At 48.8% G+C, this 27,402-nt stretch overlaps 7 protein-coding genes and 1 pseudogene across 9 annotated transcripts; 7 read left to right on the forward strand and 1 right to left on the reverse strand.

The window, feature by feature from the left end:
• Nucleotides 1-28: 28 nt before the first annotated feature.
• LOC4349724 (F-box/kelch-repeat protein At5g26960) lies at nt 29-3,305 on the forward strand. Its single transcript, XM_066305406.1, is given in 4 exon segments — nt 29-1,348; nt 1,958-2,132; nt 2,134-2,240; nt 2,242-3,305. Coding segments are annotated over 4 exon segments (2,091 nt in total). The 5' UTR covers nt 29-101; the 3' UTR covers nt 2,804-3,305.
• A 3,667-nt stretch (nt 3,306-6,972) lies between these two features.
• On the forward strand, nt 6,973-8,377 carry LOC4349725 (probable carboxylesterase 17). The gene has a single exon (XM_015760327.3). The coding sequence runs from the start codon at nt 7,032-7,034 to the stop codon at nt 8,100-8,102; it is 1,071 nt and encodes a 356-aa protein (XP_015615813.1). The 5' UTR covers nt 6,973-7,031; the 3' UTR covers nt 8,103-8,377.
• A 2,167-nt stretch (nt 8,378-10,544) lies between these two features.
• Nucleotides 10,545-11,814, forward strand: LOC9266354 (probable carboxylesterase 17; annotated as a pseudogene).
• A 44-nt stretch (nt 11,815-11,858) lies between these two features.
• LOC107278013 (uncharacterized) lies at nt 11,859-12,468 on the forward strand. The gene is made up of 2 exons (XM_066305407.1): nt 11,859-11,908; nt 12,012-12,468. The coding sequence occupies exons 1-2, from the start codon at nt 11,859-11,861 to the stop codon at nt 12,466-12,468; spliced, it is 507 nt and encodes a 168-aa protein (XP_066161504.1).
• Nucleotides 12,469-12,543: 75 nt separating this feature from the next.
• On the reverse strand, nt 12,544-15,568 carry LOC4349726 (uncharacterized). Its single transcript, XM_015759676.3, has 5 exons — nt 15,344-15,568; nt 15,154-15,249; nt 13,839-13,942; nt 13,594-13,730; nt 12,544-12,799 (listed from the first exon to the last, which is right to left on the reverse strand). Exons 1-5 carry the CDS (start codon nt 15,401-15,403, stop codon nt 12,717-12,719), a joined length of 480 nt encoding a protein of 159 aa, XP_015615162.1. The 5' UTR covers nt 15,404-15,568; the 3' UTR covers nt 12,544-12,716.
• Nucleotides 15,569-17,733: 2,165 nt separating this feature from the next.
• LOC4349727 (probable sugar phosphate/phosphate translocator At4g32390) lies at nt 17,734-19,182 on the forward strand. The gene has a single exon (XM_015759675.3). The coding sequence runs from the start codon at nt 17,843-17,845 to the stop codon at nt 19,007-19,009; it is 1,167 nt and encodes a 388-aa protein (XP_015615161.1). The 5' UTR covers nt 17,734-17,842; the 3' UTR covers nt 19,010-19,182.
• Nucleotides 19,183-20,171: 989 nt separating this feature from the next.
• Nucleotides 20,172-24,939, forward strand: LOC4349728 (heterogeneous nuclear ribonucleoprotein Q). 3 transcript variants are annotated; one of them, XM_015762079.3, is made up of 9 exons: nt 20,172-20,328; nt 21,761-22,137; nt 22,220-22,330; nt 22,955-23,095; nt 23,174-23,344; nt 23,442-23,646; nt 23,735-23,907; nt 24,018-24,100; nt 24,508-24,939. In XM_015762079.3, exons 1-9 carry the CDS (start codon nt 20,196-20,198, stop codon nt 24,713-24,715), a joined length of 1,602 nt encoding a protein of 533 aa, XP_015617565.1. In that variant the 5' UTR covers nt 20,172-20,195; the 3' UTR covers nt 24,716-24,939. The 3 variants fall into 3 exon arrangements, with proteins under 3 accessions (XP_015617565.1, XP_066161455.1, XP_066161454.1); XM_066305358.1 differs by having other exon boundaries at nt 20,218-20,328; nt 21,405-22,137; XM_066305357.1 differs by having other exon boundaries at nt 20,218-20,328; nt 21,697-22,137.
• Nucleotides 24,940-25,150: 211 nt separating this feature from the next.
• On the forward strand, nt 25,151-27,134 carry LOC107278706 (basic leucine zipper 19). The gene is made up of 2 exons (XM_066305359.1): nt 25,151-25,386; nt 26,145-27,134. The coding sequence occupies exon 2, from the start codon at nt 26,220-26,222 to the stop codon at nt 26,814-26,816; it is 597 nt and encodes a 198-aa protein (XP_066161456.1). The 5' UTR covers nt 25,151-25,386; nt 26,145-26,219; the 3' UTR covers nt 26,817-27,134.
• The last annotated feature ends 268 nt before the right edge of the window (nt 27,135-27,402 follow it).

A 27,402-nucleotide genomic window follows, 5' to 3' on the forward strand; every position in this document is an offset into this window, starting at 1 on the left:
CCCTCCACTCCACCTCCCACGATTCCCCATGCCCAATCACAACCCACCGCACGCAGCAGCAGCTGCCCGCCTGAGCTGAGCTCCCAATCCGGCAATCCGCCATGCCCGCCGCCGAGAGCTGCCACTCCCGCAGCCTCTCGTGGCTCGTCAAGTCCTGCATCCCCGCCGACCCCGCCCGCCACATCGCCGTCCCCGTTCTTTGCCCCACCCCGCAACCGCCGCCTCCCTCGTCGCCGCCGGCACCCCCAATCTCCACCCTCCCCGACGACCTCCTCCTCGAGTGCCTCGCCCGCGTCCCCCGCGCCTCCCTCCCTCCGCTCCCCGCCGTCTCCCGCCGCTTCGCCACGCTCCTCGCCTCCGACGCCTTCCTCCACCTCCGCCGCGCCCACGCCCACCTCCGCCCCTCCCTCCTCGCCCTCTCCGTCTCCGACAACGGTTGCGTCCCGCAGGCGCTGCTCCGGTTTGAATCCTCCGTGCCCGTGCTCGAGGTCGCCCCGCTGCCGTTGCCCCCGACCCTGCTGCATTGCGGCGGCTCTGTGTTCGCGCATGCCCGCGCGGTCGTGCTGGGACGGGATGTCTTCCTCATCGGCCGCGGGGCGACGCTGCGCGTCGACGCGCTCACCGGCGCCGCCCGCGCGTGCGCACCCACGCTCTTCCCGCGGAAGAAGTTCGCCGCGGCCGCCGTGGGTGATCGGATCTACGTCGCCGGCGGATCCGCGCGCACCGCGGCGGTCGAGGAGTACGACCCGGAGGTCGACGCGTGGCGCGTGGTCGGCGAGGCCCCGCGGCGGAGGTACGGGTGCGCCGGCGCGAGTGCGGGAGGCGTGTTCTACGTCGCCGGGGGCGTCGCGGTGTCCGGCGAGGGCGCGCGGGCGCTCGAGGCGCACGTGTGCGCCGGGTCGGTGGACGCGCTGCACGTCGCGTCCGGCACCTGGGCGCGCCCCCGTGCGCTCCCCGGCGGCGGCTGTGTCGTGGGGGCGTGCGGCGTCGGTGACCACCTGTACGTAGTAGCCAGCCACGCGGTGGAGCTCTCCTTCTGGAGGTGGTCCGGCGCCACCGGCCGTGGCGGTGACGGCAGAGGCTGGGGCGGGTGGGTGGCGCTCGAGGCGCCGCCGATGCCGAGGGGGTCGGTGGGGCTCGGCATGGCGGTGCGCGTGGCGATGGCTGGCCTAGGAACCAACAGGGTGGCGGCCGTGGTGAGCGCCGCGGCCGTGAGGGGTCACAATGCCGGCGGCGGCGCGTTGGAAGGGATGGTGCTGGTTTACGACATCGCCGGCGGCAAGTGGAGCCGCGCGCCGGACCTGCCGCCCGGGTTCCGCCGCGCCGCGTGCGCCGGCGTCGAGTGCTGAGAATGTTGGTAGATGTGGTCCCCGTAGTTCAGTGAGATTCGTACTATTTGGTGGATGGACAGCTTGGTGCAATGTCAAGTAACATGGCGCCATCGTGGGATTGTTTGTTGAACAGCAACTTGATTGGTTGCCACAAAATTTCTCCAGTTGTTATTTAGCATAGGCATTTTCGCAGTTGGATTCGATTCGAGTACATTTCTTGCGAAAATTATCAGAAGCAAACTAGTATACGAGTGATTGTTCGATTGATAGCGATTGCAATTCATTTTCTGAAGCATTTTTCTAGAGGATATCAGCACGCGGGGGCTGTGGGGGACTGTTGACTGTGGTCACGGAGAAGTAGACATTTTTATTGTTGTCTACTTCTCCGTGGTTTGGTGCGATTCCAAGCCCAACAACCTACTGTCGACTAGTGTCCCGCGAGTACTTGTGTTTACATTCATTTGCGATAAATTTATAGTATTGTTCAATGTTGCAATGTGGTCCTCTTTCAATTGCTTGTGTGCTCTGCATGATTCGTGATGATCACTAGTTTTCTTTCCCACGTGATTGCACGGTGAGCAAGAACAAATCGACTGTTTAGTGCTTACTACTGTAATGTAACACAGTAATTCTGAAACTCGTATGATTCGTCGACTTCCTAGTTCACCATCAATCCTTTACTCACACTGCTACGGGGGCGTACACACTCTGGCCATTGAAATTCAGAATCAATTCAGATCAGCTTCTTCTTCTGCGCGTCCTCCATTTACTACCAGCTCCGCCTTAAATTTTGTCACGCCATTTTCAACTCATACGCCGCACGCATCGCAGCTCGTTCGTGCCACTATCCAGCTGCAAGCTCCACTTCACTGCAGCCGCAGTCTCCATCTATCCCATTTGATTTGCCCACGCTGCTGCTACGAATGCACGCGTCCATCTCCTTCGCCCTCGCGCCCGCATCTTCGCCCGACGCCGCCTCCTTCGCGCCCACCGCAGCGGACGTCGGCGGCGCTGTGTGCCTCGGCTACGGCATCGCCATCGCCGTCGGCGTCCTCGTCTTCATCTCCACCGTCATGCTCGCCTCCTACATCTGCGTTCGGGCCAAGGCTGGAGCAGCTGCCGTGCTCCTCGCCGACGACGACGGCGGCGGCGCCCCGGCAGCGTCCGCCGTCGTGGTGCTAGGCCTCGACGGCCCGGCCATCGACGCGCTCTACCCCAAGCTCCTACACGTCGGCGTCGGTGACGACGACGACGCGTGCGCGGGGGCGCAGTGCGCCATCTGCCTCGGGGAGTTCGTAGCAGGCGACGCGCTCCGGCGAGGGCACGGCTGCGGGCACCGGTTCCACGCGGAGTGCGCGGAGCGGTGGCTGCGGGTGAGCGCCACCTGCCCGGTGTGCCGCGACTCGCCGCTGCCGTCGCCGATGGCCACGCCGCTCGCGGAGGCCGTGCCCCTCGCCGCGCACGCTCGATGACACAGGTTCACATGTCACATATGTTACTGCTCTGTAGACAATTTTTGCTCTCTCGAATTTTCTTTGCTTCATTCGAAGCGTGATTGATGTACTCCATACATTTCAATACACTCACTCGCATAGTACTACTCCAGAGTCCATATAGCTTTTCTGACACTGGAAGCTTTGGGAAATAGATTAGGGTAAGTGATTAGTGATAGATGGAGTATTACATTTTTCATAGCACAGATCATCAGGACGATGTCTGCGGAACAAGCAAAGCTAGCGTGGGGTCGTTTTCATCAGGCAACGGACAATACAATACGTGCATCTTATTATGTGTGCACGTTAACTCGGGAGTGGATTCTAATCACTGAGGGATATCCCTTATGTATATTTTTCTTCTAAATTTGATACAAATAGTTGTACGGTGATATCTATCGATTCACCAAAAATCAAATTCAAATTCAATCTACATATCGAGGAAAAAATGCATATGTGAATAGTATGCTACTATTCATAAGCTGAATTTGTTTTTTTATATCTCGACGTGTGAGATGAATTCAGACCTGAGATTTTATGGAGTTGTATAGATATGTTGTATGAGTAGCATTAAATTTTTCCAGAATTTTTCATAACATGATTTTTAAGAAAATGAGGAAATATTCTCTCGACAAATCAAAATAGTTTCCCGTTAAGTCTTGCTCGTCCTAGCTGCAACCAAGGTTTCCCAAACCACCAAGGTCGGGGTTACCGTGCCCCGGCGGTAAGCACGGTTACCGCACGGTAACCGTGAAAAACCGTACAAAACCGTGCAAAATTTATCAAAAATTCAAATTAATTTTTAAATTTATTTGAATTTAAGGAGGTTACCGGCGGTATTTATATTACCGTACCCCCGACGGTAAGTAGAACCCTGGCTGCAACGCATGTGGAGTTATCATCAGGCAACACTGCACATTATCACAAGGTGGGCTCGACCGATTCATGGGCCTGTGCATGGGCCTGGCCTAGACATGATATTTTGGAAAAAGTACACCGAAGGTCCCTCAACTTGTCATCGAGTTACAAAATCGTCCCCCAAACGCAAAACTGATATCCGGCGTATCTTAACTAATCAAAACTGGTCACAATAGTTTCTTCGGTGGTTTTGGCTCTGGTTTTGTTCTACGTGACAGCTGAGTCAGCGTGGGCCCCACATGTCAGTGTGTCCACGACATCACTCACTCTTTTTCCCATCTCTCCTGATCCTCTCTTCTCCCTTACTCGGTTACTCTCTCTCATTCTTCTTTGGATAGGCCGGCCCATGGGCGCAAGGTGGGAGAGAGAGAGGGCGGTCGGCGGTGGCCGGCGATGGCCAACGCGGGAGAAGGCGAGAGGGAGGGTGGCCGGTGGCGGCCGATGCTAGGGCGGCGGCGGCCGACGATGGCCGACGCGCAAGAAGGGGAGACGACGGCTCCTCCTACTGCCACAATGGCGCCGTCCATTCCTCCCTCCTCGCCGAGGCCTTTGCCTCCGATTTCCTCCGCTCCCTCCTCCGCCGCATCCTCTCATCCGCCTCCTCACCTTCCTCCATCTATCCACCTTCCCGCACCAGCCCTCCCCCGTGCAGACCGGCTTCCCGATCTCCCTTGCTGACCTCGTCGTCAAGAACCATGATCGTCTCCTCCTCAACAAGCCGAGGTGACGTCGCCCGATGACGGCCACCGCCCCGCCATCTCCCACCACTGCCCTCGTTGGCGTTGGGTCCTCCTCCTGCCTCCTCCCATGATGGAGACCGGCAGACGTCGCTGAGCTGCCAGATTTGCGCGGCCGCATCTTCGTCTCGACGATCCAGGAGGTGAAGTTGGAGACGGCGGCGACGCGCAGGTTGAGGTACACCGATTCCGTCTCCTCCCTTTGGACCGACGGTGACCTCCTCCACCTTGCCCTCCCAGTCGCGAGCGGGACGGCCGGCGAGGGGAGTGGGGAGTCCAACGGCGAGCGCGCACGGGGAGGGAGGAGGCGGGGAGGCCTCTTTCTCCACGCGGCCACCGCCTGTCGGCCCTATCCCTACCGCCCTCGCTCCTCCGCCGTCACCCTCCTCCATGCCTACGGCCTCTGCGCCACCGGCCTCCTCCCCAACCGGCCTGCTCCCGCATCGCCTGTTGCTAGCCGCTGGACCTTCTCCTCTCCCTCCTTGCCCCGGCAACCTCCTCACAACCCATCGGCCGGCCTGCTAGAGGAGAAAAGTGAGAGAGAGAGAGAGAGAGGAGGAAGGGAAAGGAGAGAGGGTGATATGTGGCATCCTGATAGGAGAGGCCCACGTGGGTCCTATGGTAATTCAGCCACCACGTCGTATAAAAACAGGGTCAAAACCACTGAAGAACCTAAAGTGAACGGTTTTAAAAGTTGAGAGATGTTATATATCTGGTTTTTGTGGTTGGGGATGATATTTGTAACTCGATGATAAGTTGAGGGACATCCGGTGTACTTTTTCCTGATATTTTACGTGTGACGAAAGCGGCCGGTCTGATTGGTGGAGAAACTAATTAGGGAGTACAATGAACTAGTGATTAGACGTGTTTATAAAGTGATATTAATACGTTTTGCTGATCTAGAAGATATATTAAGAAAAAAGCAGAGGAGAGCAAGTATACGTGACTATTGGCGAAACAACTTGTGTTATACTACCTCCATTTTTAATAGATAATGACATTTACTTTTTATTATTACATGTTTGACCATTCGTTTTATTTAAAAAATTTACGTAATTATAATTTATTTTGTTATGAGTTGTTTTATCACTCATAGTACTTTAAGTGTGATTTATATCTTATATATTTGCATAAAATTTTTGAATAAGACGAATGGTCAAACATGTGAGAAAAAATCAACGACGTCATCTATTAAAAAACGGAGGGAGTATATTATTCTCTTTAACTACAAAAGTACAAGTGCACGTGAGTTGCATGCTTCTAGCTCAGCTCTACAGATTTTATTAAGTAGAGATCTCTTCTACCGGTTTGACCGATAACACAAAAGACATGTCTATGGCTCTGTTATTATCTCCAAGTTTCCAGCCCCTCTCCCTCGTTTTTCACGCGCACGTTTTTCAAACTGCTAAACGGTGCGTTTTTTCAAAAAGTTTTTATATGAAAGTTGCTTAAAAAAAATCAAATTAATCTATTTTTTTAAAAAAATAGCTAATACTTAATTAATTATGTAATAACGCATGCTTCATTTTACGTGCTGTCGTTTATGTAATAACTTCTTATTTTCTCCGTCTCAAAATAAATATAACTGTGTGCTATATAGTTACATTTATCTTAGAAATTTTGTAATTTTCAAAGCCAATTCTCTTAAATTTTGGAGTTTACTTCCGCACGCCAGTTGGCAGAGATAATAACGTGGTCTGGTCCTATTTCGAACAAATCTTAAACTAACGACACTGCACTACACGCTTAATCCGAAAGTTGACCTTAAGCACCTAATTAATTCATTAATTAGTCGGATAAGGCCTATGAACAGTTTAATAATATAGCCAACGGCGGGCTCTAAATTGTTTATAGTAACGGAATTGCTATATATGTTACGCCTAATAGTAAACTTAATAGCTAATTCATATATTAGGTATTTATAAACATATACTATATAATTAATATCTAGTCTCACATGTCATACACACATGCATCTTAGAGTTCGTACTATAACTGTCTATAAATCTGCTACTACTCAAAATCTGTTTATAGTTGATTTATAGTCTGCTAATCTATATGCTGTAAGCATTTCTAGTAAAGTATGTTAGAAAAATCATTCTTTGATTCTATCGCATTATTTAATTAGTTCCTGGACTTTGTGTATTATACTACTCCAGCACGTTAGCCGATATTAATCATATCCCTGTTCCAACAACCAACGATGTAGCTCGCTGACCTTTAAATAGGCGGTTGAGGTCTTCTTTTTTAAAAAAAAAAACAATGATACAGATTAATGGGTCTATTTAGAGTTATAAAAAGCGCAACTGGTTGGTAACCAGCTTTTAAAAATATGAAAAATCTTCCAACTTTTATTTTCTAGTTTATTTTTTAATTTTACAACTACAACTTCTTCAAATTTAAATAAAAAACCAGACCGTTTGAGAGAGTTTTTAATTCTGAGAGAAGAAGCTGCACCAGCTATAACCTCCCCAGTCAAGCCGAATATATATATGATCCGGCTTTCGAGAGAAAGCCAAGATAGCAAGAGAGTCCACGGCTGAAATAGCGAAATGCCCTCCACAACCACGGCGCCGGAGACCGATCCTAGCAAGACCGTCGTCGAGGAGGTCACCGGCTGGCTCCGCCTCTACTCCGACGGCACAGTCGAGCGGCTGACACCACCGGACGCGGAGCCCTTCACCGTCATCGTCCCGCCCTACACCGAGCCGCGCAATGGCGTCACCGTGCACGACGTCACCACGGCCAGGGGTGTAGACGTCCGCCTCTACCTCCCGGCCGAGCCGCCGGCAGCCGCGCCCCGGCCACGGCGGCGTCGTCCTCTCCTCCTTCACCTCCATGGTGGTGGGTTCTGTCTATCGCGTCCATCGTGGGCGCTCTACCACAACTTCTACGCCCCGCTTGCTGCCAAGCTCGATGTCGCCGGCATCGTCTCCGTCTTCCTCCCACTCGCGCCGGAGTACCGCCTCCCTGCCGCCATTGACGCTGGCCATGCCGCGCTTCTCTGGCTGCGGGACGTCGCTTGCGGCGATGAAGGAAACCTTGATCCGGCGGTGGAACGCCTACGTGACGAGGCCGACTTCTCGCGCGTGTTCCTCATCGGCGACAGCTCCGGCGGCAACCTCGTGCACCTCGTCGCGGCACACGCGGCGGCGAAGGATGACGGCGCGGGGGCTGATCTCCACGCGGTGAGGCTCGCCGGCGGGGTACTTCTCAATCCGGGCTTCGCTCGTGAGGAGAAGAGCCGGTCGGAGCTCGAGAACCCGCCGAGCTTGTTCCTGACGGAGGACATGGTGGACAAGCTCCTGGCGCTCGGTGTACCATTGGGGATGAACAAGGACAGCCCGTACACGTCGCCGTCGCTGGTGGCGGAGGCCGTGGCGCGCTTGCATATGCCGCCGATGTTGCTGGTGGTGGCGGAGAAGGACTTGCTCCATGACCCCCAGGTGGAGTACGGCGAGGCCATGGCGCGCGTCGGGAAGACGGTGGAGACGGTGGTGAGCCGGGGCGCGGTGGCGCACGTCTTCTATCTCAACTTCTTCGCCGTGGAGTCCGATCCCCTCACGGCGGAGCGGACAAGGGAGCTCATCGACACCATCAAGACATTTATCGACAGATACTGATTCTCCCTAAATCCTAATAGCAATTTGCAATGAAGATCATGCATGCATGTCCTGTGAGATAATTGGCATGTGCAGAGTGCAGCTATCTTTTAGCCATGCACTGGTCCATCTCCATCCGTGCATGGATGTATGTTGTGTTCAGTTTCTGCATGTTTGTTACACCTAGTTTGATCGGTTTGGTGAATGTTTTCTAGTTGGGTTCAAACTTCCCTGTTAAATTTCCTGCGTGAATAAAATAGAGCATACTCAGTATGCATGAGCATATTGGCATCCAATTACATGCAGCGTTTTTCCCGATTACACCGAAGACTGCACATATACCACCATATTCACAAGTGTGGCCCTCAACTTACATTCAAATTAGAGAATGAGACCAATGCCATATCCTTGGCCCCATAAATTCCTATAGACAACACACTGGGATAGTTGGGTGTGTAATATTCGTGGACACTAGGATTAGATGCACATTTTATTCGACTGGTAAATCACATATTTCACCGCAAGAATATGATTGCTTAACAATATAGGTTTTTTTCTACTAATAAAGAAACCATTCTTATCGTTCTTAATGGTTCAAAAGATATCTTATCATTCTTTTGGAAGCCATTAAGTATGTGGTTCCAATAGTAACATATTGATATTACTGACACACAAAAACATTTTTTTTCATATACTATGATGGTTTTTAAACCCTTATATGATAACCCTTTGTATAGTTACATGCTAGTGTGCACCGAACTACACGTACTAGTTGTGTGTTTACATGAAAAAAACTTCGTCGGGGTGGAAATAAAGAAACCCTAAGATATCTTATAGTATTTGTTGGTTGCTTGATATTTTCAAACGCTATATATCACTTTTGAATGATCCATATACTACTCTAAGGTTCGAATATATAGCCAGGAAGTAATCATAACCCAACAAGTCTCTCTAGTTCTAAAAATAAATACAAGTATTGTCTCTCAGGCCTACCTCACAAAAAATATGACACTAGATAACTCTCCTGTAGAGAAATATTTTTATCTCTTAAGGGAATATCCTCTCATTTTTACATAACATCTAAACAGTTACAAAAAAATATAATAAGATAATTAAATTATTCATATGCGATATATATCATTTCATAAATATGCATGATTATTCATTTGACCTATAAAATCTGAAAAAGAAAGAACAAATATGACATGAATCAACGAGGGGAAATCGCACATCAAAGTATGAAAAAAAGAATGAAGTGCATGGCCGGTTCCTAAACTTGTGTGGGTGGGTCATTTAGGTGATTAGCTCCCTAAACTCCAAAAATGCATTTTTAGGTCCCTGAACTAGTCATAGGTGTAATATAGGTCCAAACAAGTTCTAACCCGCTTCATGCGCTGATATGGCATTGCTATGGTGGCACCTACGTGTCAATGGAATCCACATATCAAGCATATATAAAAAAATAAAATTTAAAACCATATTTTCTCCTCTTAAGTAGATAGAAAAAAAGATTAAAAAAATCTAAGGTAGAGAGGATAGAATATGTTTTTTATTTTTTTTCCTATATGACTGACACATGGGTCCGACTAACATGTAGGCACTACCGTGACATGCCACATCAACGCATGGAACAAGTTAAAGCTTGTTTGGAACTATATAACACCTAAGATAAGTTTGAGATCCAAAAATGCATCTTAAGAGACCTAGATGACACACCTGCATCATGGCCGCATAAGTTTTAGAAACCGCTCGAGCAGTTCTCTCTATGAAAAACTATCTCCTCCTCTCACACCGTGCCATATCCCGAACATCCCTTGATCGAATGACAGCTAACTCACTGAAAAACTGCGGCATTGGCGATGTGGTTTCGCTGCTTGGTCATCACTGCTCCGTCGTCGGCTTGCCGGGAAAGGACTCCGTGTTAGTGATATTTGAAGGGCAATTTGATCTATCCAACGGCTATTGTTAGTCAACTGCATGGGATTTAGGGAATTGCAGTTGACTGACTTTAGCAAATACGAACTGAAACTCCAACGAAGAAGCAAATTAACTTAATTAATAAGTTGAGCAGCCTGTAGGCCTTTAGTTGGTTTTGGACATGGACATTCCAACCACATTACTATATATCAACATATAAGTTATTGGAGCAAAATAGTAATCCTCCATTCCAGAGAGATTTGATAGGACACACCATTTTATCGGAAGTGTTAGGTGCGAAGAAGGCCACCATTTTCTGTCGATCGAGCTTTATTAAAGCTAGACCGAGACGAAACGACTCACCAAGACTAAGTGAAAGACTCAAATTAACATACTACAACAAATTAAAGACGACTTGAGCCAATCAACGATGGCGTCAAGCCAGCGCGTCCACACGACGTACGTATGCGCGCAGAGTTTGCAAGGCCAGGTCATCCATGCTCGCCGTGAATCCGTGCTTCGTCTATAAAACACAAACGCAGCATAGCCTGTTCATTTCACATTTTCACTGCTACGTACTCGATCATCTGGCCAGCTGCTGCCATGGCAACATTGCCGCAAATGGCCGCGACCAAGGAGCGTCAAGAGGCGGCTAACCCGACCACGACGACCAGGACGCTGGTCGAGTCCGTCACCAACTGGATCCGCGTCTACTCCGACGGCTCCGTCGACCGCCTCGGCCCGCCGGAAGCCGCCGCGTTCATGGTCCTCGTCCCGCCGTACGACGACCCACGCGACGGGGTCACCGTCCACGACGTCGCCACGGACCATGGCGTCGACGTCCGCCTGTACCTGACGACGACGGCGCCGGCCAGGCGCCGCCCTGTTCTCGTTCATTTCCACGGCGGCGGCTTCTGCTTGTCCCACGCCGCGTGGTCGCTCTGCCACCGCTTCTACGCCCGCCTCACCGTGGACCTCGACGTCGCGGGCATCGTCTCCGTCGTCCTCCCGCTCGCGCCGGAGCACCGCCTACCCGCCGCCATCGACGCCGGACACGCCGCGCTGCTCTGGCTCCGTGACGTCGCGTCCGGGGGCAGCGACACCATCGCACATCCTGCGGTCGAACGCCTTTGCGGCGCCGCCGACTTCTCACGCGTGTTCCTCATCGGCGACAGCGCGGGCGGCGTCCTCGTGCACAACGTGGCGGCACGCGCCGGCGAGGCTGGGGCCGAGGCGCTCGACCCGATACGCCTCGCCGGTGGTGTCCAGCTCCACCCGGGCTTCATCTTGCCGGAGAAGAGCCCGTCGGAGCTGGAGAACCCGCCCACCCCGTTCATGACGCAGGAGACGGTGGACAAGTTCGTCGTGCTCGCGTTGCCGGTAGGCACCACCCGTACACGTCTCCGGCGGCGGCGGTGACGGCGGCGGAGGGCGCCCAGCTGCCGCCAATGCTGGTGATGGTCGCGGAGGAGGACATGCTCCGGGACGCGCAGACGGAGTACGGCGAGGCCATGGCGCGCGCGGGCAAGGCGGTGGAGACGGTGGTCAGCCGCGGCCGCGGGATCGGCCACGTGTTCTACCTCAACTGGTTCGCCGTGGAGTCCGACCCCGTCGCGGCGGCGCGGGCGCGGGAGCTCGTCGACGCCGTCAAGAGCTTCGTCGATAGCCACTGAAACAATGCTCTTCTTTCCCCGACCGATTCCAAGTTTGTACCGGTGTCTGCTTGTACATCTAAATTTGTGTCGAAATCCTGTACCTGTCACGTACTACTCCTACATCACAATGGCTCTGTATTTTTAAACAACTTTCCCGCCAATACGTGTCTTCGTCTCTCCGATCCGCTTACGAAATTTCGATTTGATGGAGCAATACGTCGAGAAGATGCTCACTTTAGGCTTTCGTTTCAACCCGTCTGCAGAGGATCTCATCACCTTCTACCTGCCACGGCTGATCGCCGGCAAAGCCGACGAAAGACACCGAGAAGTTCATCTGCCGCGCCGATGTTTACGGCAGCGAGCCCAGTGACCTCGCCGGAAAGTTCGCGCCGGTGCCCAGGTGCGAGAAAGGTGGCAGGCTCTTCTTCACTAGCTGCAAGCGGCACAAGGGGAGTAGCACCAGGAAAGAGCGAACCGCGGGGGATGGCACCTGGGTGAGGCAGAACAGCAAGGGGGTGAAGAACAAGGCAGGGGTCAAGGTCGGCGAGACGCAGAACTTCCGTTTCAAGAAGGACGGGAGCTACACCGACTGGCTGATGGAGGAGCACCACTGCTGCCGGCAGCAAGCCGTCGCCGGCGACGAGGAGCCCGTCATCTGCCGGATGTATGTGTCGCCGAGGGCGCCTCCGGATTCCGCGGCGCGCCAGGAATCCGCTGCTTTTGTGCAGCAGCAGCCGGCGCCGCAGGTTTCCGAGCCGCCGTGCGACAAGAAGAAGAGAGATGATGTGGCAGAAGAAGCCCCTGCCGCAGCTTAGGCGTCATCAGAACAGAATATATGATTTGAACTTTTTTTGCCAAATGTATGTGCATTTCCAGTGGGATAAAGAATCTAACCAAAACAGAGACTAAAAACATGCGGGTGATGCTTTTTCAGTGACCATTACAAAATTATTTCGAGAGCAATACAGGTGCAAAGTTGAGGACAGACTTCCTGCTATCTGAACTGGGGTGTTGTCACACATACAATGAACTCTCCCTGAGTAGCAACCCAGACAGAACTAGCCTATAGATCAGGCATCCCAATTCCAGCCTTGGCATCATAGGTTTTCTCCAGCACATGCTCAATTGGTGTATCCTTTGGGCCAGCTGCATGTATGAAACAAAATGGCCAAATTTAGTTTCCCCACAAAAAAGGAAAATATATACTACATCATATGCAGATTAATATATTGACAGGAGTAGAACGCAATTGCTTGCATGTCAATTACATATTAGTCATTCGATAATAGATAGCCAAAATACAAAGGCAAACATATTTAATATTTTGACTCCAGGTATGTAAAGGTCATGGACAGATCAGAGTCATGATTTTTTTTTTCAGTTTGTATTATTACTCAACTGCTATTATCGTTCCAATGCAGAACAATTACAAAACAAACAATAGTACCACAAGCCAAACATCATAAGAAACATCTACTGTAGTAAACTGGTAATTACGCATGAGTTACAGTACCAAAGATTATTATAAGCAATTGATGCTTTCCTTTATTACTCCCTCCGTTTCATAGTCACTTTGACTTTTTTTTCTAGTTAAACTTCTTTAAGTTTGACTAAGTTTATAGAAAAATGTATCAACGTCTACCACACCAAATTAGTTTCATTAAATATAATTTTGAATATATTTTGATAATATGTTTGTTTTGTGTTGAAAATGATGCATATTTTTCTATAAATTTGGTCAAACTTAAAAAGTTTGACTACAAAAAAAATGTCAAAACGATTTATAATATGAAACGGTGGGAGCAAAATTTATTACTATTGTGATCTCAGTTGAATATCAAATTGGCACAGCTTAATTTTATGATCCAGGAAAGGAACAGCATAGACACCAAAAAAGTATATGCACTTGAAAGGGAACCATGCAATGAACAGAGACATACGTGATGTAGGTCTTGGCTTTCTTCGCTCCTTCAAAATTTCTGGCCTGGGTATCACAGCACCAGATGCATTCATTCCTCTAGCAAACCTGACTTTAGTCCCATCTTCCAAATACTTGTATCCAATCTTACATGGTTTCCTGTTGCCAACATTCCGTGGATAAATTTACCTTTAAACAGTAAAATGCAGTAGAAATGGGAGAATAAGATTCTGTCTAGATGACAAGATGGATGGTTAAGTATCATACCCAGTGACTGGATCAAGTACTTGAACATTTGAAACATGAAGTGGAGCTTCAATTGAGAAAATCCCACCTGTATGTCCTTCTCCTTGCTTGATATGTTTCTTAACCTGAAATGACATTAAGGTACAATTAAAAGTATGCAAACTCTTATGTACAAGAGAGAACACTCACATACATAAGAATAGGACAATGTTGTTAGTCGTTAGTTGTTACTGATTGCATCTGCCCAGTGGTCAAAAAGAAAAATGTACTAGTAACATGTAACAACAAACATGTGAAGATTTTAGAAGGACAAGAGTTTTACAGTTTCACCATTCTTCTATGGCATCCATTAAAATCAATTCCTCATGATCCATCTGGGTACTGGAAGCACTAATTCAGTATTTACTCCTCTGTTATGGCATACAAATCACACATACACACATGATATGATCCAAAAGAGATAGAGCGTTTAGCAGTATGCAGTACATAGAACACAAGGATCCAGCAGGCATCTACAAATTCTGATTATTCTATGCTCTGGTAGATGACAAATTATTTGACCACTGCTTTTGTTGGATCATGCTTAGCTAATTGATGAGCTTAGGTACGATAAAATGCACAAGTATCCAATTCTTCTTGATAAAAACTCTCTTCATATTATGCTATCCTTGTGCCACGATGGATGTATGGTCTGTGGAATAGTATTATGTTATGAGTATTTACAACAGTCATAAACTATGTTTGCAGCTCCTACCACTAATCTGAAGTCTGAACTCAGGACTTGGGAGTTTCGACAATAAACCGAGTGCTCTATGCTCGGTTACATACTGCAAGTCCATCTGACAGATAAAGCGTTATACACTCATTTATCTCATTAAATGAAGCGTTTGTGCCTCTGTTCTAAATTTTCAATGGTTTGGGCTACAACCTTTTATCCCAAAAGAAAAAAAAAATGCAGTCGTTCGCATCAGGCTAAATAATAAGCGAAAATTTTCAGAAAACCTTGAAATCTTTTTTTGAAACAACCCGCACAAGATAGTGCGACGTTTCTATTGATAAAGAAGGAATAAAATACAAGCATAATCAACCACGCCACGCGTCTACGTCTGATCCTACTGCTTAAAACAAAGCAGCACACGACACCCCAAAGGAATAGGACTTCTAAACAACGCCTCCAAGAAGGAAAACGACGCCAAAAGCGCCGCCGCCGTCCGTCATAGGTAACCAGGACGAGGGAAAACCTTGAAATCTTTCAACCAATCAAGCCAAAACTGACGCAGTATTAGACAATTTCTGGAGGAGGATGCATTACAGCATTAGTACAGCAATAACCTACCAAATTCTTTCCCTCGACGATGACACGGTTCTGCGACCGGATGACCCGCTTGATGAGCCCGCTCTCCCCCTTGTCCTTGCCTCTTATAATCATCACCTGGAATGGAAGCAAACAAAGAGAGATTGGAGATTTCGCGAGGATACGGAGAGGACGAAGAGGAATACGAGGGATTGAGGGAAAGAGATTTTACGTTGTCACCGCGGAGGATCTTCCAGTGCCTGATGAGCTTCTCGGCAGCCTTCCACCCCATCTCTCTCGCCTAGATCCCTCCTCTCTTCCCCGCCCGCGGCTCGCTCTTGGGTTCCCCCTCCACGGCCAGTAGCCTCAAGCCTTGGTTGCGGCGGAGATGGGGATGGCGGCGGCGGCGAGGGAGGCGGCGCGAGCGGCGAGCGAGATGCTGGAAGAGTGACAGATCAAAGTGGGCCGAGAAGAATGGTACGGGATTTTAACTGGGCCGTTTACTTCAAAAGATGAAAGGAATAAGTTCCCCGGAGGTTCCTCAGCTTAACAGCGAGATTTTTTTCAGATCCCTCAACCACAAAAGTTCATCCCTAAACTCATTTTAGCAGTATACATTGGTGGTTTTGCTGACGTGGCATCCTAGTCAGCAACAAAAATAAAAAAAATACGTGGGGCCCACATGTCAGCCGCCCTCTCCCCGTTTCCTCTCCTCTTCTCTTCTCTCTCTTCTCTCTTCTCTTCTTCGGTGAGGGGAGGCCAGCGGTGAGCGGCAAAAGAGCGCGGCAGGCGGGTGGCGCGGAGCAGGCGGGCAGATGCGGGCGCGGCAGCCGGGATGGAGCGGGCGCGGTAGCACGTGGGGAGCACGGGAGCGACGGCGGGTGAGCGTGGGAGCGGAACAGCGGCGGTTGAGCGCGACGGCGGGTGAGTGTGGGAGCGGGCGCCGAGTGCACGGGAGCGAAGCAGTGGGCAGCGGGTGGAGCGACGGTGGGCGAGCGTGGGAGTGGAGTGGCGGCGGTCGAGCGCGGCGACAGGCGCCGGGAGCGCGGGAGCAGAGCGGCGGCGTCAGGCGAGAGCGGCAGTGGTCGGCGGGTGCCGGGATGAGCGGTTTGGGAGGGAGGGGAAGGCGGCCGGCGAGCCCGTCCGAGCTCGCCCGGCCTGCACGCGAGCCCGCCCCGCCGTAGCTTAGTGTGCTGGTGGAGGTGTGCCGCCCATTTCTCTTGCCCACGCACAGCTGTCGTGGTGGCCGGCGGTGGCTGCGAGGAGGTCAGCGCCGGCGTAGAGGAAGGTGATTGGGATGCCGGCGAGCGCTCGGAGAGGGAGGAGGCGGGCGTCGCACCGCTCCTCTTCCCCGTCGACGCACCACACACGCCACTGCTCTCCTCTCTCTGCCACCACGCCGCGCGCTCTCCCCTCGTCGAGCTCGCCGTCGTACCGACCACCACCTCTCCACGTCTCCCGCCGCCCGCTGTCGCGCTCGCTCGCCGTCGTCCCGCTAGCAAGGTCGAGGCCGCGGCGGCGCGTGGAGCAGCCGACGAGGGGAGAGGCGACCAGCTGCGCCGGTGTTAGATGGGGGAGAGGATGACCGAGAGAGGGGCGGAGCGGCCAGCGGTGGAGGGCCGAGGCGACGGCGGCGTCTCTCCGGCTGCTGTTGCCCAAGCGGAGTAGGGGGCGAGCGCCACAGCCGCCCCTGCCTGCTTCGCCCACCCGCCACCGCGCTCGCCTACCCCTGCCGCTCCTACCTGCTTCGGCTGCCGCCGCCGCTCTTGCCCGCCATCGCCCCGCCGGTCTCGGCCCGTCGAAGAAGACGAGAGAAGAGAAGAAAATAAAGGAGAAAAGAGAATAAAGGGGAAGAAAGAAGGGATGTGGGGCCCACATCGTTTTCTCCCACTTACATATGGGCCCATGTACTTTTTAAAAAAAATTGCTGACTAGGATGCCACGTCAGTAAAAACACCCATATATACTGCTAAGGGACCTCCGGTGAACGGTTTGAATGAGTTTAAGGGCGAATATTTCTGGTTTTGTGGTTGAGGGACCTCAAAAAAAATCTCGCTGTTAAGTTGAGGGACCTCCGGTGAACTTATTCCAAGATGAAATGAGTAATGGACCATAGACCTTGTGAAGCTATGGGCTTATGGTGGGCTTTGTGAAATCCTATAGTTATCTCCCATCTTTCAAATTGGAAAAAAAATGTAACAGTTTCTGCTCGGCATTCTCGAATGAAATGCGTGATGAAATCGAAGAGGCATGTTAAGTGAGCTCGAATCATTGGAGTGCCTATTCAATTGCCTTTTGTTTGTCAACGTTTCTCCGGGTTTGAAATGGTCCGTTTCATTGTCAGCTGTGCAGCTAATGAGGCTGCTAGCCAGCTTATCACACGTTCTTGTCAAGTGTTATGCAGTTGATTCTCTTTCTAGCTGTCTAAATTTCTTAATTCTCGGATCCCACGCACAAGCAGTTGACCAACCGAGTAACTGAGTACTGATGAAGCAATTGTAGATTTGTAGTAGCATTTGCTAGTACAGTTCAGCAACTGATCGAGCGCTGAAGCACACCGCACGTAAAGCGTCCATGACGATAGAGAAACGCACGTCACCGCAACAACCGCCAACTTTATTACCCACCAACTGATCGACGCATTTCCTCTACGCGCGCGCGCCCACCACCGCCGGCGTCACACCTCGCCAGGCGCCAGCCACATCAAAGCTTCCTCTCCTACCTCGCCCAAATGGGCGCCGCCGGCGACAACGCAGCCAAGGCCCCTGCAGCCGCAGCCGGCAGTAATGGGAAGGGCACTGCCGCCTCCATGGACGTCGTGTCGTCGTCGTCGTCGTCTTCTCCGGCGCCGGCGCCGTCGGTGCTCAAGTCGGTGCTGCTCTCCTACGCGTACGTGAGCGTGTGGATCACACTCAGCTTCTCGGTGATCGTGTACAACAAGTACATCCTTGATCCCAAGATGTACAACTGGCCATTCCCCATCTCCCTCACCATGATCCACATGGCGTTCTGCGCCTCCCTCGCCGTGGTGCTCGTTCGCGTCCTCCGCGTCGTCGCCGTGCCGGCGTCGCCGCCCATGACGCCCAGCCTCTACGCCGCCTCCGTCGTGCCCATCGGCGCGCTCTACGCGCTGTCGCTCTGGTTCTCCAACTCCGCATACATCTACCTTTCCGTCTCCTTCATCCAGATGCTCAAGGCGCTCATGCCCGTCGCCGTCTACTCCCTCGCCGTCGCGTTCCGCACCGACTCCTTCCGCCGCGCCTCCATGCTCAACATGCTCGGCATCTCCGCGGGCGTCGCCGTCGCGGCCTACGGCGAGGCTCGGTTCGACGCGTTCGGCGTCATGCTGCAGCTCGCCGCCGTCGCCGCCGAGGCCACGCGGCTCGTGCTCATCCAGATACTGCTCACCTCCAAGGGCATGTCGCTGAACCCCATCACCTCGCTCTACTACATCGCGCCGTGCTGCCTCGTGTTCTTGACGCTGCCATGGTACTTCGTCGAGCTGCCGCGGCTGCGCGCCGCCGCGGGCGCCGCCGCCCGGCCCGACGTGTTCGTGTTCGGGACGAACTCGCTGTGCGCGTTCGCGCTCAACCTGGCGGTGTTCCTGCTGGTGGGGAAGACGTCGGCGCTGACCATGAACGTGGCCGGCGTCGTCAAGGACTGGCTGCTCATCGCCTTCTCCTGGACAGTGATCAAGGACACCGTCACGCCGGTCAACCTCGTCGGCTATGGCATTGCCTTCCTCGGCGTCGCCTACTACAACCATGCCAAGCTGCAGGGGCTCAAGGCCAGGGAGGCAGAGAGGAGGGCCGCGTCAATGGCGACGGCGAAGGACGGCGACGCAGAAGCCGGTGCGCGGCTGCTGCCGGAGAAAGATGCCGGTGAGCAGAAGAACTGATCAAAGTCGAACACCAAGCATAGTACATTAATGAAGGTTGATAAATCAACGGCATTCCTTTGTCATCTTTAGGATGCCTGAACTGTGGTTTAATTGACCCTTGATGAACTTCAAGCTGCATATTTAAGTTTGTGACCATTCATTATCATGGAGAATACAGATCATTTTAGATATGCATTTGATTGAGGAACAATGCATGTGATTCAGCAGGAGATAGCAACACAGGAATGATTTATCCAATCCCTTTTCGTCAAAAGGGGCAAGTTATGTAGATGCATGATGTAACGGGAGAACAACTCGAAACTTCTTAATCCATTGGCTACTAAATATCTTTAGTTTCACTCAAAGTGCAGCAAGAAAAGTCCCGCGAGAAAGGAGCAAGTCCAGCAAGGAAAAGGACACAAGTGTTACAGTGAATGAGTGAAGAGGTTACATTGAGATTGAATGACTAGCTGTAGTAGGTTTGATTAGTTAGAGACAGGAATCTGCTAACTTCGATCCTAATTCCTACTCGTACTACGTTTCTAAATCCAATGCATGCACTGGTCACTCAAATCTTTAGCCGAATCTCATTATTTAAAAGTATTAAATGTAGATTACTGATAAAACCCATTCCATAACCCCTAAATTATTTTGCGAGATAAATCTAACGAGATATATTAATTCATGATTTGCTACAGTGATGCTACAGTAATCAGCTGCTTATTATGGATTAATATACATCATTAGATTCGTCTCGCAAAATAGCCTAGGGGTTATGGAATCAGTTTTATCAATAATCTACGTTTAATAATCTAAAATAACAAGATTTCGGAGGGCTATTTAATAGCCCGGAGGATCCAGGCTTTTCTTCATGTTCACTCAAAGTTAACACAGGAAATAATCCAATATATGAAGTCCTGTCCAATCACATTGCATCGCCATCACTTGAGTCCGTTTATCCAAGTATCCAACCAGGTTTTTTCTTTTTTTTTTCTTTTTTTTCCATTTCTCTCACTGCTGAAATCAAACCGGTAAAAATGGGCCGAAATGTGCCTCTACGTCTCGTGGGCTGTATATGGGCTGAACCTGGCGGGCCATATCGTTCATTCACCGCACTTAGGAGGCCCATCCAGGCCCAACAAACCAGAAGTATTTGGGCTGGACGCGGATGGGCTAAACCGTATTCCCCGTCACTTTGTCGGTGATGAGACTGTGCAAACTCCCTCATTCGATCGCCGTCTTCTTCCAGCTCGAGCCTAGGGTTGGCGGGTGGCGAGGCGACTCGGCTGTTCCCCATTTCCGCCATCGGGACGACCACCCTGCCTCAGCTCCCCAAGGTGAGGAACCAGATCCCAGATTCGAATTTAGATGCCCTGCGTTCGTCCTATCCCTCGCTATTGATCGCGCTTTGTTGTTCTATTTGGGAGCGGTAGCAGTGTGGCGCTCGTCAAGATTTTCTCGTTTCCAAATGTTGGATTGCGTTGGTTATCAGAATTTTCCTTCACCTTTGCAATTGCTGGATTGGCATTTAGGTCGTTAAGTTTTTTTTTTTAAATACCTCTATTGTGCTAGTCGGGAGCGAGAGGACTTAGCTATTTCATCGATCTGGTTTGTTTGTGCAGGCCCTTGTATGTAGATGACCAAACTGTAACCAGAATTTATAAATGTTGATTTGAAGACATCTTGTCAGTCAAATCGAGGCCCTAAGTTCCAAATTATAGCTCTTCTAGTGTGTGCGAAAAATGTAATGTCCTGAACCGTGCCAGCGATTTTTCTTTCTTAATTAAAATGGAGCCGGCGTGTTATCCTCTGTAACCCATATCAAACTCTTTTGCGGTGCTCCACACTTACCTCTAACCTAATATAGGGTAAAAGTAAACCAACATTAAACTACCCTATTATTTAAGTGATTGCACCTGCTCCAGCTAGTTATCGCGTTTTTCCTTGCTTATCATGTAGCCAAAAGCCTTTATTACCCTTGCAACGACCAAGGGATGACCAATTACATGGTACGGAGTAATAGTCATATTAACCATTAGATAGAATGGATGGCCCAAAATAAGTTAGGCGCACCTTAAAAGTTTCCATATCTTTTAATATCCTACAAATTAAGCAATGGAACGTTTCCTGTGTTGGGCCCAATTTGATTTGCTTGTGGTATCGAAATGGTGCCAATTAGTGTTTTCTCCATTTCTTGTCATTAGTCAGATTCTCTTTTTTTTTTTTTGCGGGAGTCATTAGTCAGATTCTCAGCTACTGTCATGTTATTTAACCGGAATTAGATTTTAATTTATAGCATAATACATACAATATATTATGGTTCTCATCGTGTTTTTTTTTATTTCTGTGCCTTTTTTCTTTCCTTCCCATCCATTTCATGGAATATTGGCATCATTCTATTGCACATCATCAGCTTGTTCATTATACTTCACATTGCATCATCTTTGCTCTTTGCTCTTTTTCATGTCCATGCTTATCGGGGATTGTATCTTGAGAACCTCCCCATAGAATCCTTTGTAACCGTACCACTGTTTCCTCATTTGTTCCTTATACATTCTCTTTCTATCCAGTTGGATACCCATGGCTGCATCCTGTTTGAGATTATTGCATAACAAGTACTCTTGTTTATTCGGTTGTTTTTCTTCCTATCCTTGTATCATCACTTTGCTCTCCCAATATTGTTGGCTCCTTTGCTCTTTCCAAAGTTGCCTCGGAACTTTGAGCTTTTCAAGATGCCAAGGACAGATAATGCTGCTTCTGCCAATTCAGTTGAACCAGACAAATCAGAAGAATGTTTGGAGTTTGATGATGAAGAGGAGGAGGTAGAAGAGGAGGAAATTGAATATGAAGAAATCGAGGAGGAGATAGAAGAGGAGGAGGAGGTAGAGGAGGATGAAGATGTCGTGGAGGAAGTTGAGGAGGTAGATGAGGAGGAAGATGAGGAGGAAGATGAGGAATCTGATGAAACTGAAGGTGTAAGTAAAACTAAAGGTGTTCACCAGAAGGATGTTACTGAAAAGGGAAAGCATGCTGAGCTTCTTGCTCTTCCTCCCCATGGTTCTGAAGTATATGTTGGAGGCATCTCCAGTGATGTATCTTCTGAAGATCTGAAGAGACTATGTGAACCAGTTGGAGAAGTTGTGGAAGTAAGTACTGCTTACATTGTTCGTTTTATGTTTCCATGTGGCCTGTTTTGTTCTGAATTACATATTCTCCCGTTTTATGCAGGTAAGAATGATGAGAGGAAAGGACGATAGCAGGGGATATGCTTTTGTTAATTTTAGAACTAAAGGTTTGGCATTAAAGGTTGTCAAAGAATTGAACAATGCAAAACTGAAGGTTTGTTTTCTGTTGAACTTGAAAGTTGATTATCATGCCATCTGATATGCAATGTCTATACTGTCGCTCCATCAGTGCCATTGAGATTTTATCCTAAGATTGGTAATTGATCAAGCAAGTTCTGGACATTTTTACTACACTTTTTTCAGTTTCCAAATGTGAACTGGTAGAGAACAAAATAGTGATTTCACTTGGATATTATCATGCAATAAGCTTTCCTTTTTTTTTCAGTCTTATTGCACTTATATCTGCAGTTAACTTCTGTTGATTTTGACATAGCACAGTAATCTCACACATCAGCTGTTCTCCCTGTTTCCCTGGATATGTAGGAAGAAAGAGGGAGGGGCACACATATCTACTATACATGATCTCTAGTAATATCATGGTTTTGTAACTTCTAATATTTGGTTAAAACTACTGGATTATGCCATTAACAGGAAGCACTTGTTCATGATTGGGAGTGGTGGTAGCTTATGTTCTCTTACCAATAGTTTTGGAAAACATAGCTTTGCTGCCCTGGACACACATGTGCAGAATATTTCCTGGTTCCCTGTTATAGCTGACAACTGATCTATCTTGATCTTTTATACCAACTGAATTTTTTCATTATGCTTCTCGTTACAGGGAAAGCGGATAAGGGTTTCTTCCTCGCAGGCTAAGAACAAGCTTTTTATTGGAAATGTACCCCATAGTTGGACAGATGATGATTTCAGAAAGGCTGTGGAGGAAGTTGGTCCAGGAGTATTAAAAGCTGATCTCATGAAGGTATGTATCCGGGTAGTTCAACAACTTTGTTATGCACTCTCGATCTTCTTTCTCCTAAAAATTTCTTTGTACTTGTAGGTCTCAAGTGCAAATCGCAATCGGGGTTATGGTTTTGTTGAATACTACAACCATGCATGTGCAGAGTATGCAAGGCAGGAGATGTCTTCCCCAACATTCAAACTAGATTCAAATGCTCCTACAGTCAGCTGGGCAGATCCTAAGAATAACGACTCGGTCTCTACTTCTCAGGTTCGTTCAAGCATAACATGAACAATTTTACTTTTCGTGTATAATTCTTATACCATGATGTTTTATATGAACTTGATTATTTTACGTGTGTTTTCAGGTTAAATCTGTATATGTGAAAAATCTGCCCAAGAATGTTACTCAAGCACAGCTGAAAAGACTGTTTGAGCACCATGGAGAAATTGAAAAGGTTGTTCTTCCTCCTTCAAGAGGAGGTCATGATAATAGGTATGGTTTTGTTCACTTTAAGGACAGGTCCATGGCCATGAGGGCTCTGCAGAACACAGAGAGATATGAGCTTGATGGTGAGCTTTCCTCTTGCCCTGTAATGACCCACTATGCTTAGTCTGGTTTGTCTGGTGCATTCAAGGTCTCACATATTTCTCTTAACAGGTCAGGTCCTGGATTGCTCACTTGCGAAACCTCCTGCTGCTGATAAGAAGGATGATAGAGTACCACTACCTAGTTCAAATGGAGCTCCATTGCTCCCGAGTTATCCTCCACTTGGATATGGTATCATGTCAGTACCAGGTGCCTATGGTGCTGCTCCTGCTAGTACTGCACAGGTACATGAGTACATCATCATCATAGACCCCTATGTCCGATCAATGAGGAAATACATGTAGAAAAGGATGATTGATGCCCTTCTAACCATTGTATGCTCTGCTTTTTGCAGCCTATGCTGTATGCTCCAAGAGCTCCTCCAGGGGCAGCAATGGTTCCAATGATGTTACCGGATGGTCGTCTCGTATATGTTGTGTAAGCGCTACCAACCATCTTTTCTAAAGAAAAGCTAATAACATGTTACTCCCTCCATCCACAAAAGTTACACATATTACTTTTGACACCAAGACCAAAGAGAAATTAAATCATCTTGGATGTTACAAAATCAAGGAGTGAATGCAAGCATGCAACCAATGAGTATTTAGATGACTCCTTGGGTTCTAATAAAACATTTAATTTATCTATTCATTTAAGTTTTGAATGCATAAAGACTACAAATAGGAACAACTTATTTGGAAAAACTCAAATGTGAAATAGGTGTAACTTTTGTGGATTGAAGGAGTATCACTTATCAGCATGAGATGAGATGAAGTGACTTCTGTTCAGTTACACGTCATTTTGGCATTTCCATTGCTGATGATATCTTCATTGCTTCTTTGCAGACAACAGCCTGGTGGACAGTTGCCGCTGGCTTCGCCGCCGCCGCAGCAAGCTGGACATCGTAGCGGCAGTGGAGGACGTCATGGCGGCAGTGGCAGCCGCTATGGCGGTGGTGGTGGCAGCTCCGGCAGTAGCAGGCCCGGTGCAAAACGGCAGAGAGGAGATGACAACAGCAGTAGCCGCCACAAAGGCCGGCGCCGCCCGTACTGATCTGATCAGCATAGCTGTAGCTACCACTTAGAAGATGTAGTGCCGTCGCAGAAAATTACCAGAAAATCTGGTAGAAATAATTTATACTGTTTGTACTCATCGATTTATTAGAAGAATTCGTTTCTGAAACAAGACTGTACATGCGTATTTACCAGTATTTTCCAATATCGCAGATTGCTGAATCTGAAGAGGCACTGGTACAGTATAAGCCAGTTTCAGGTCTATTTGTAAGCTTGTTTTACATTATCTTTCGCTTTTGCAGTACCGTCAATTCACCTCTGTAAGCCACATGGAGTATGAGATTTCTGGGCAAGAATCTGAGGTAGACAGTGAGGTGTGGCTTGGCTGGGTGGCGCAGCGACGTGTGTGCTCAAGACTGGAGACACGGTTGCCGCTGCCCAAGCTGAACACGTCGTGTTGCCTTGTGACTCTCTCGAGAGGCGGACGGGTACATGCCGCGACGCCAACCATTTCTAGGCTTCTAATCTAAGCCGCGGCCGCCGCCTCCGACCTGTGCTGCTTCTCGACGAGCCGCCGCCTCCGGGGAACCTCGTACAGGGCGGCGCCGGGCCACCGCTCCAGATTCCGGTCGACCGCGAGTCCACGAAGCATCGGACGCACGGCGACGACACTGCAATCCGGCGTTCCTGGGTCCTGGCAGCAGGTGAAAGGTGCGTGCTTTCTCCGCCTGAGAATGATTGGTTAGTTCCCTTTGCGATTAAATTGCCAATTCTTTTTCTAATTTGTGCATCAAAATTTCCGGCCATATGGTGATTGTACATGTTGTATTGGACTTCTAGGCGCCGGATTTGCCAACTTCTAAATTTCTGATGCTTTCGCGCATGACAAAAATGACAGATCATATTTATCCATGTACTTCATTCTAATAAAATAACTCCTAGTTAATTATCTTTAGGTTGCTCATAGGGTCATAGTTACTCAGGATTGGGCTATCCGGCTATGCTGTACCGTTCTATATTCATTGATATTTTGCCTGCCCAATATTGTACGCGAAGTGCTACAGTTAACATGATCATCAATGATGCTAGGTGTCTGATTTCCATGAAACATGTTAGGTTCATGATGCTGATCTTTATTTATATACGAACTGTTATGTATGCTTTATCTGGTCAAGTCATGCTTGATAGTTGATACATCCTTTTGTTCTGAAGAATTCTAGTACAAATTTAGGTTTTTGAAGAACAGGGCAATGTCAAAAGGTTGCAATTGTTAGGTTAGCTTCAAATATACATTTGCTGATTTGCAGCATAAACTGCCATGTCTCTGTCCAGTAGTTATGCCAATGTTTAACCTAGATTATTTCATTTACTTGAGGAAACATTTTTTTTTTGGAATTTAGTTCTCTATTCTTTGAACAGTCCAACCTGGTAATGTTATCTGATTCTGTGAATTTTCTGAACTTTATCAGGTCCTATTTGGTGTAAGAATTTATATACCTGACCAATCATTTAGTCATCTGCATCTTCTAAGTTGTTGAAAAAATATGGATGACGGGGAGATAGAACTTTCCAGCCAAATGATGTTTCCAAATCCAGAGACTCCAACCAGCCTTGATGATTTCCTGCCAAGCATCAGGACAACACGCACACACACTCATACTTGCAACCCGCCTGGTCCATCGGCAACAGCGCACACGCATACATGCTACCACACCCACACCCATGTCTTCAGCTCAGATGATGATAGTTGTGGAGGTGACAAAGCCAAGCCAAAGAAGGGCCGCAAGCCATTGGGCAACCGTGAGGCTGTCCGCAAATACCGGCAGAAGAAGAAGGCTCATACAGCACACTTGGAAGAGGAAGTGAAGAGGCTTCGTGCCATTAACCAGCAGCTGGTGAAGAGGCTGCAAGGGCAGGCTGCACTTGAGGCGGAGGTGGTATGGTTGAGGTCGTTACTGGTGGATGTGCGATCAAGGATCAATGGTGCATTGGGTAGTTACCCGTTCCAAGCACAATGTGGAGTTAATAATGTTTTGGGTTGTGATGGAATGGCTCAGTGCTTTGCTGGAAAGCCGGAGTTGGGTGAGAGACGGATTTGTACACCTTCTGTAATGAATTGCCATATCAGCCCGGATTCCTAGCGATGTTATCGGAAGCTTCATGGTCTCATCTACCTCAAAGGATGAGTAGATATTGTTTATTTTGTTTCTAGCCTTTTTATCAGAAGATAAGACAGTAGTATTACAGTGCCGTGGAGCCTGGAGGGTTGATGCGTTGTTTCTTAGGTGGCATTTTACCCCTGGAATCTAGTGGAAGTTAGTAATTAGTTTTCAGGTTCGTTATCAAATACAAATTTTTGGTTTCTAGTGTAAAATATCTTTGGTTTCTATGCAGTGTAAAATACACATTTCCCCCCTATTTTCCAGAGATAATGTTCAGTTTTAGGAATTTGTGTTTTATTAGGAGCTGTTAATTCTGAGCATTTCCTTCTTTTGCAGATACTCTGTCCAATTTTATGGGTGGTTGGGTGTGGGGATATTCTCTAGGAGTTGTTAACTATGCACTTGTACTTCTTTTGTAGAGATGATTGTTCTGTTTTTGGAAAAATATTTAGGAGCTGCATAACTCATGAATCCGATGGCTGTATAATATTTTCTGCCTGCCAAATCCCATGATTTTCCAACTCATTAACTGGATCAGGACACAAATCTGCAACAGTCAGCTGGA

This window comes from Oryza sativa, chromosome 11 (genome assembly GCF_034140825.1).
Source record: "Oryza sativa Japonica Group chromosome 11, ASM3414082v1".
In the NCBI taxonomy this organism is placed as follows: Eukaryota; Viridiplantae; Streptophyta; class Magnoliopsida; order Poales; family Poaceae; genus Oryza; species Oryza sativa.

Bases quoted from the DNA above. Each gene is read 5' to 3' on its own strand.
- LOC4349725 (XM_015760327.3), top strand. From the start codon at position 7,032: ATGCCCTCCACAACCACGGCGCCGGAGACCGATCCTAGCAAGACCGTC.
- LOC107278013 (XM_066305407.1), top strand. From the start codon at position 11,859: ATGGAGCAATACGTCGAGAAGATGCTCACTTTAGGCTTTCGTTTCAAC. The intron at 11,909-12,011 runs GTCTGCAGAGGA...TGTTTACGGCAG, and splicing joins TTAGGCTTTCGTTTCAACCC to CGAGCCCAGTGACCTCGCCG.
- LOC4349726 (XM_015759676.3), bottom strand. From the start codon at position 15,403: ATGGGGTGGAAGGCTGCCGAGAAGCTCATCAGGCACTGGAAGATCCTC. The intron at 15,250-15,343 runs GTAAAATCTCTT...CTTCCATTCCAG, and splicing joins AGATCCTCCGCGGTGACAAC to GTGATGATTATAAGAGGCAA. The intron at 13,731-13,838 runs GTATGATACTTA...TGTTGGCAACAG, and splicing joins GTACTTGATCCAGTCACTGG to GAAACCATGTAAGATTGGAT.
- LOC4349727 (XM_015759675.3), top strand. From the start codon at position 17,843: ATGGGCGCCGCCGGCGACAACGCAGCCAAGGCCCCTGCAGCCGCAGCC.
- LOC4349728 (XM_015762079.3), top strand. From the start codon at position 20,196: ATGAGACTGTGCAAACTCCCTCATTCGATCGCCGTCTTCTTCCAGCTC. The intron at 20,329-21,760 runs GTGAGGAACCAG...CTGCCAATTCAG, and splicing joins CCCTGCCTCAGCTCCCCAAG to TTGAACCAGACAAATCAGAA. The intron at 23,908-24,017 runs GTACATGAGTAC...TGCTTTTTGCAG, and splicing joins CTCCTGCTAGTACTGCACAG to CCTATGCTGTATGCTCCAAG.
- LOC107278706 (XM_066305359.1), top strand. From the start codon at position 26,220: ATGGATGACGGGGAGATAGAACTTTCCAGCCAAATGATGTTTCCAAAT.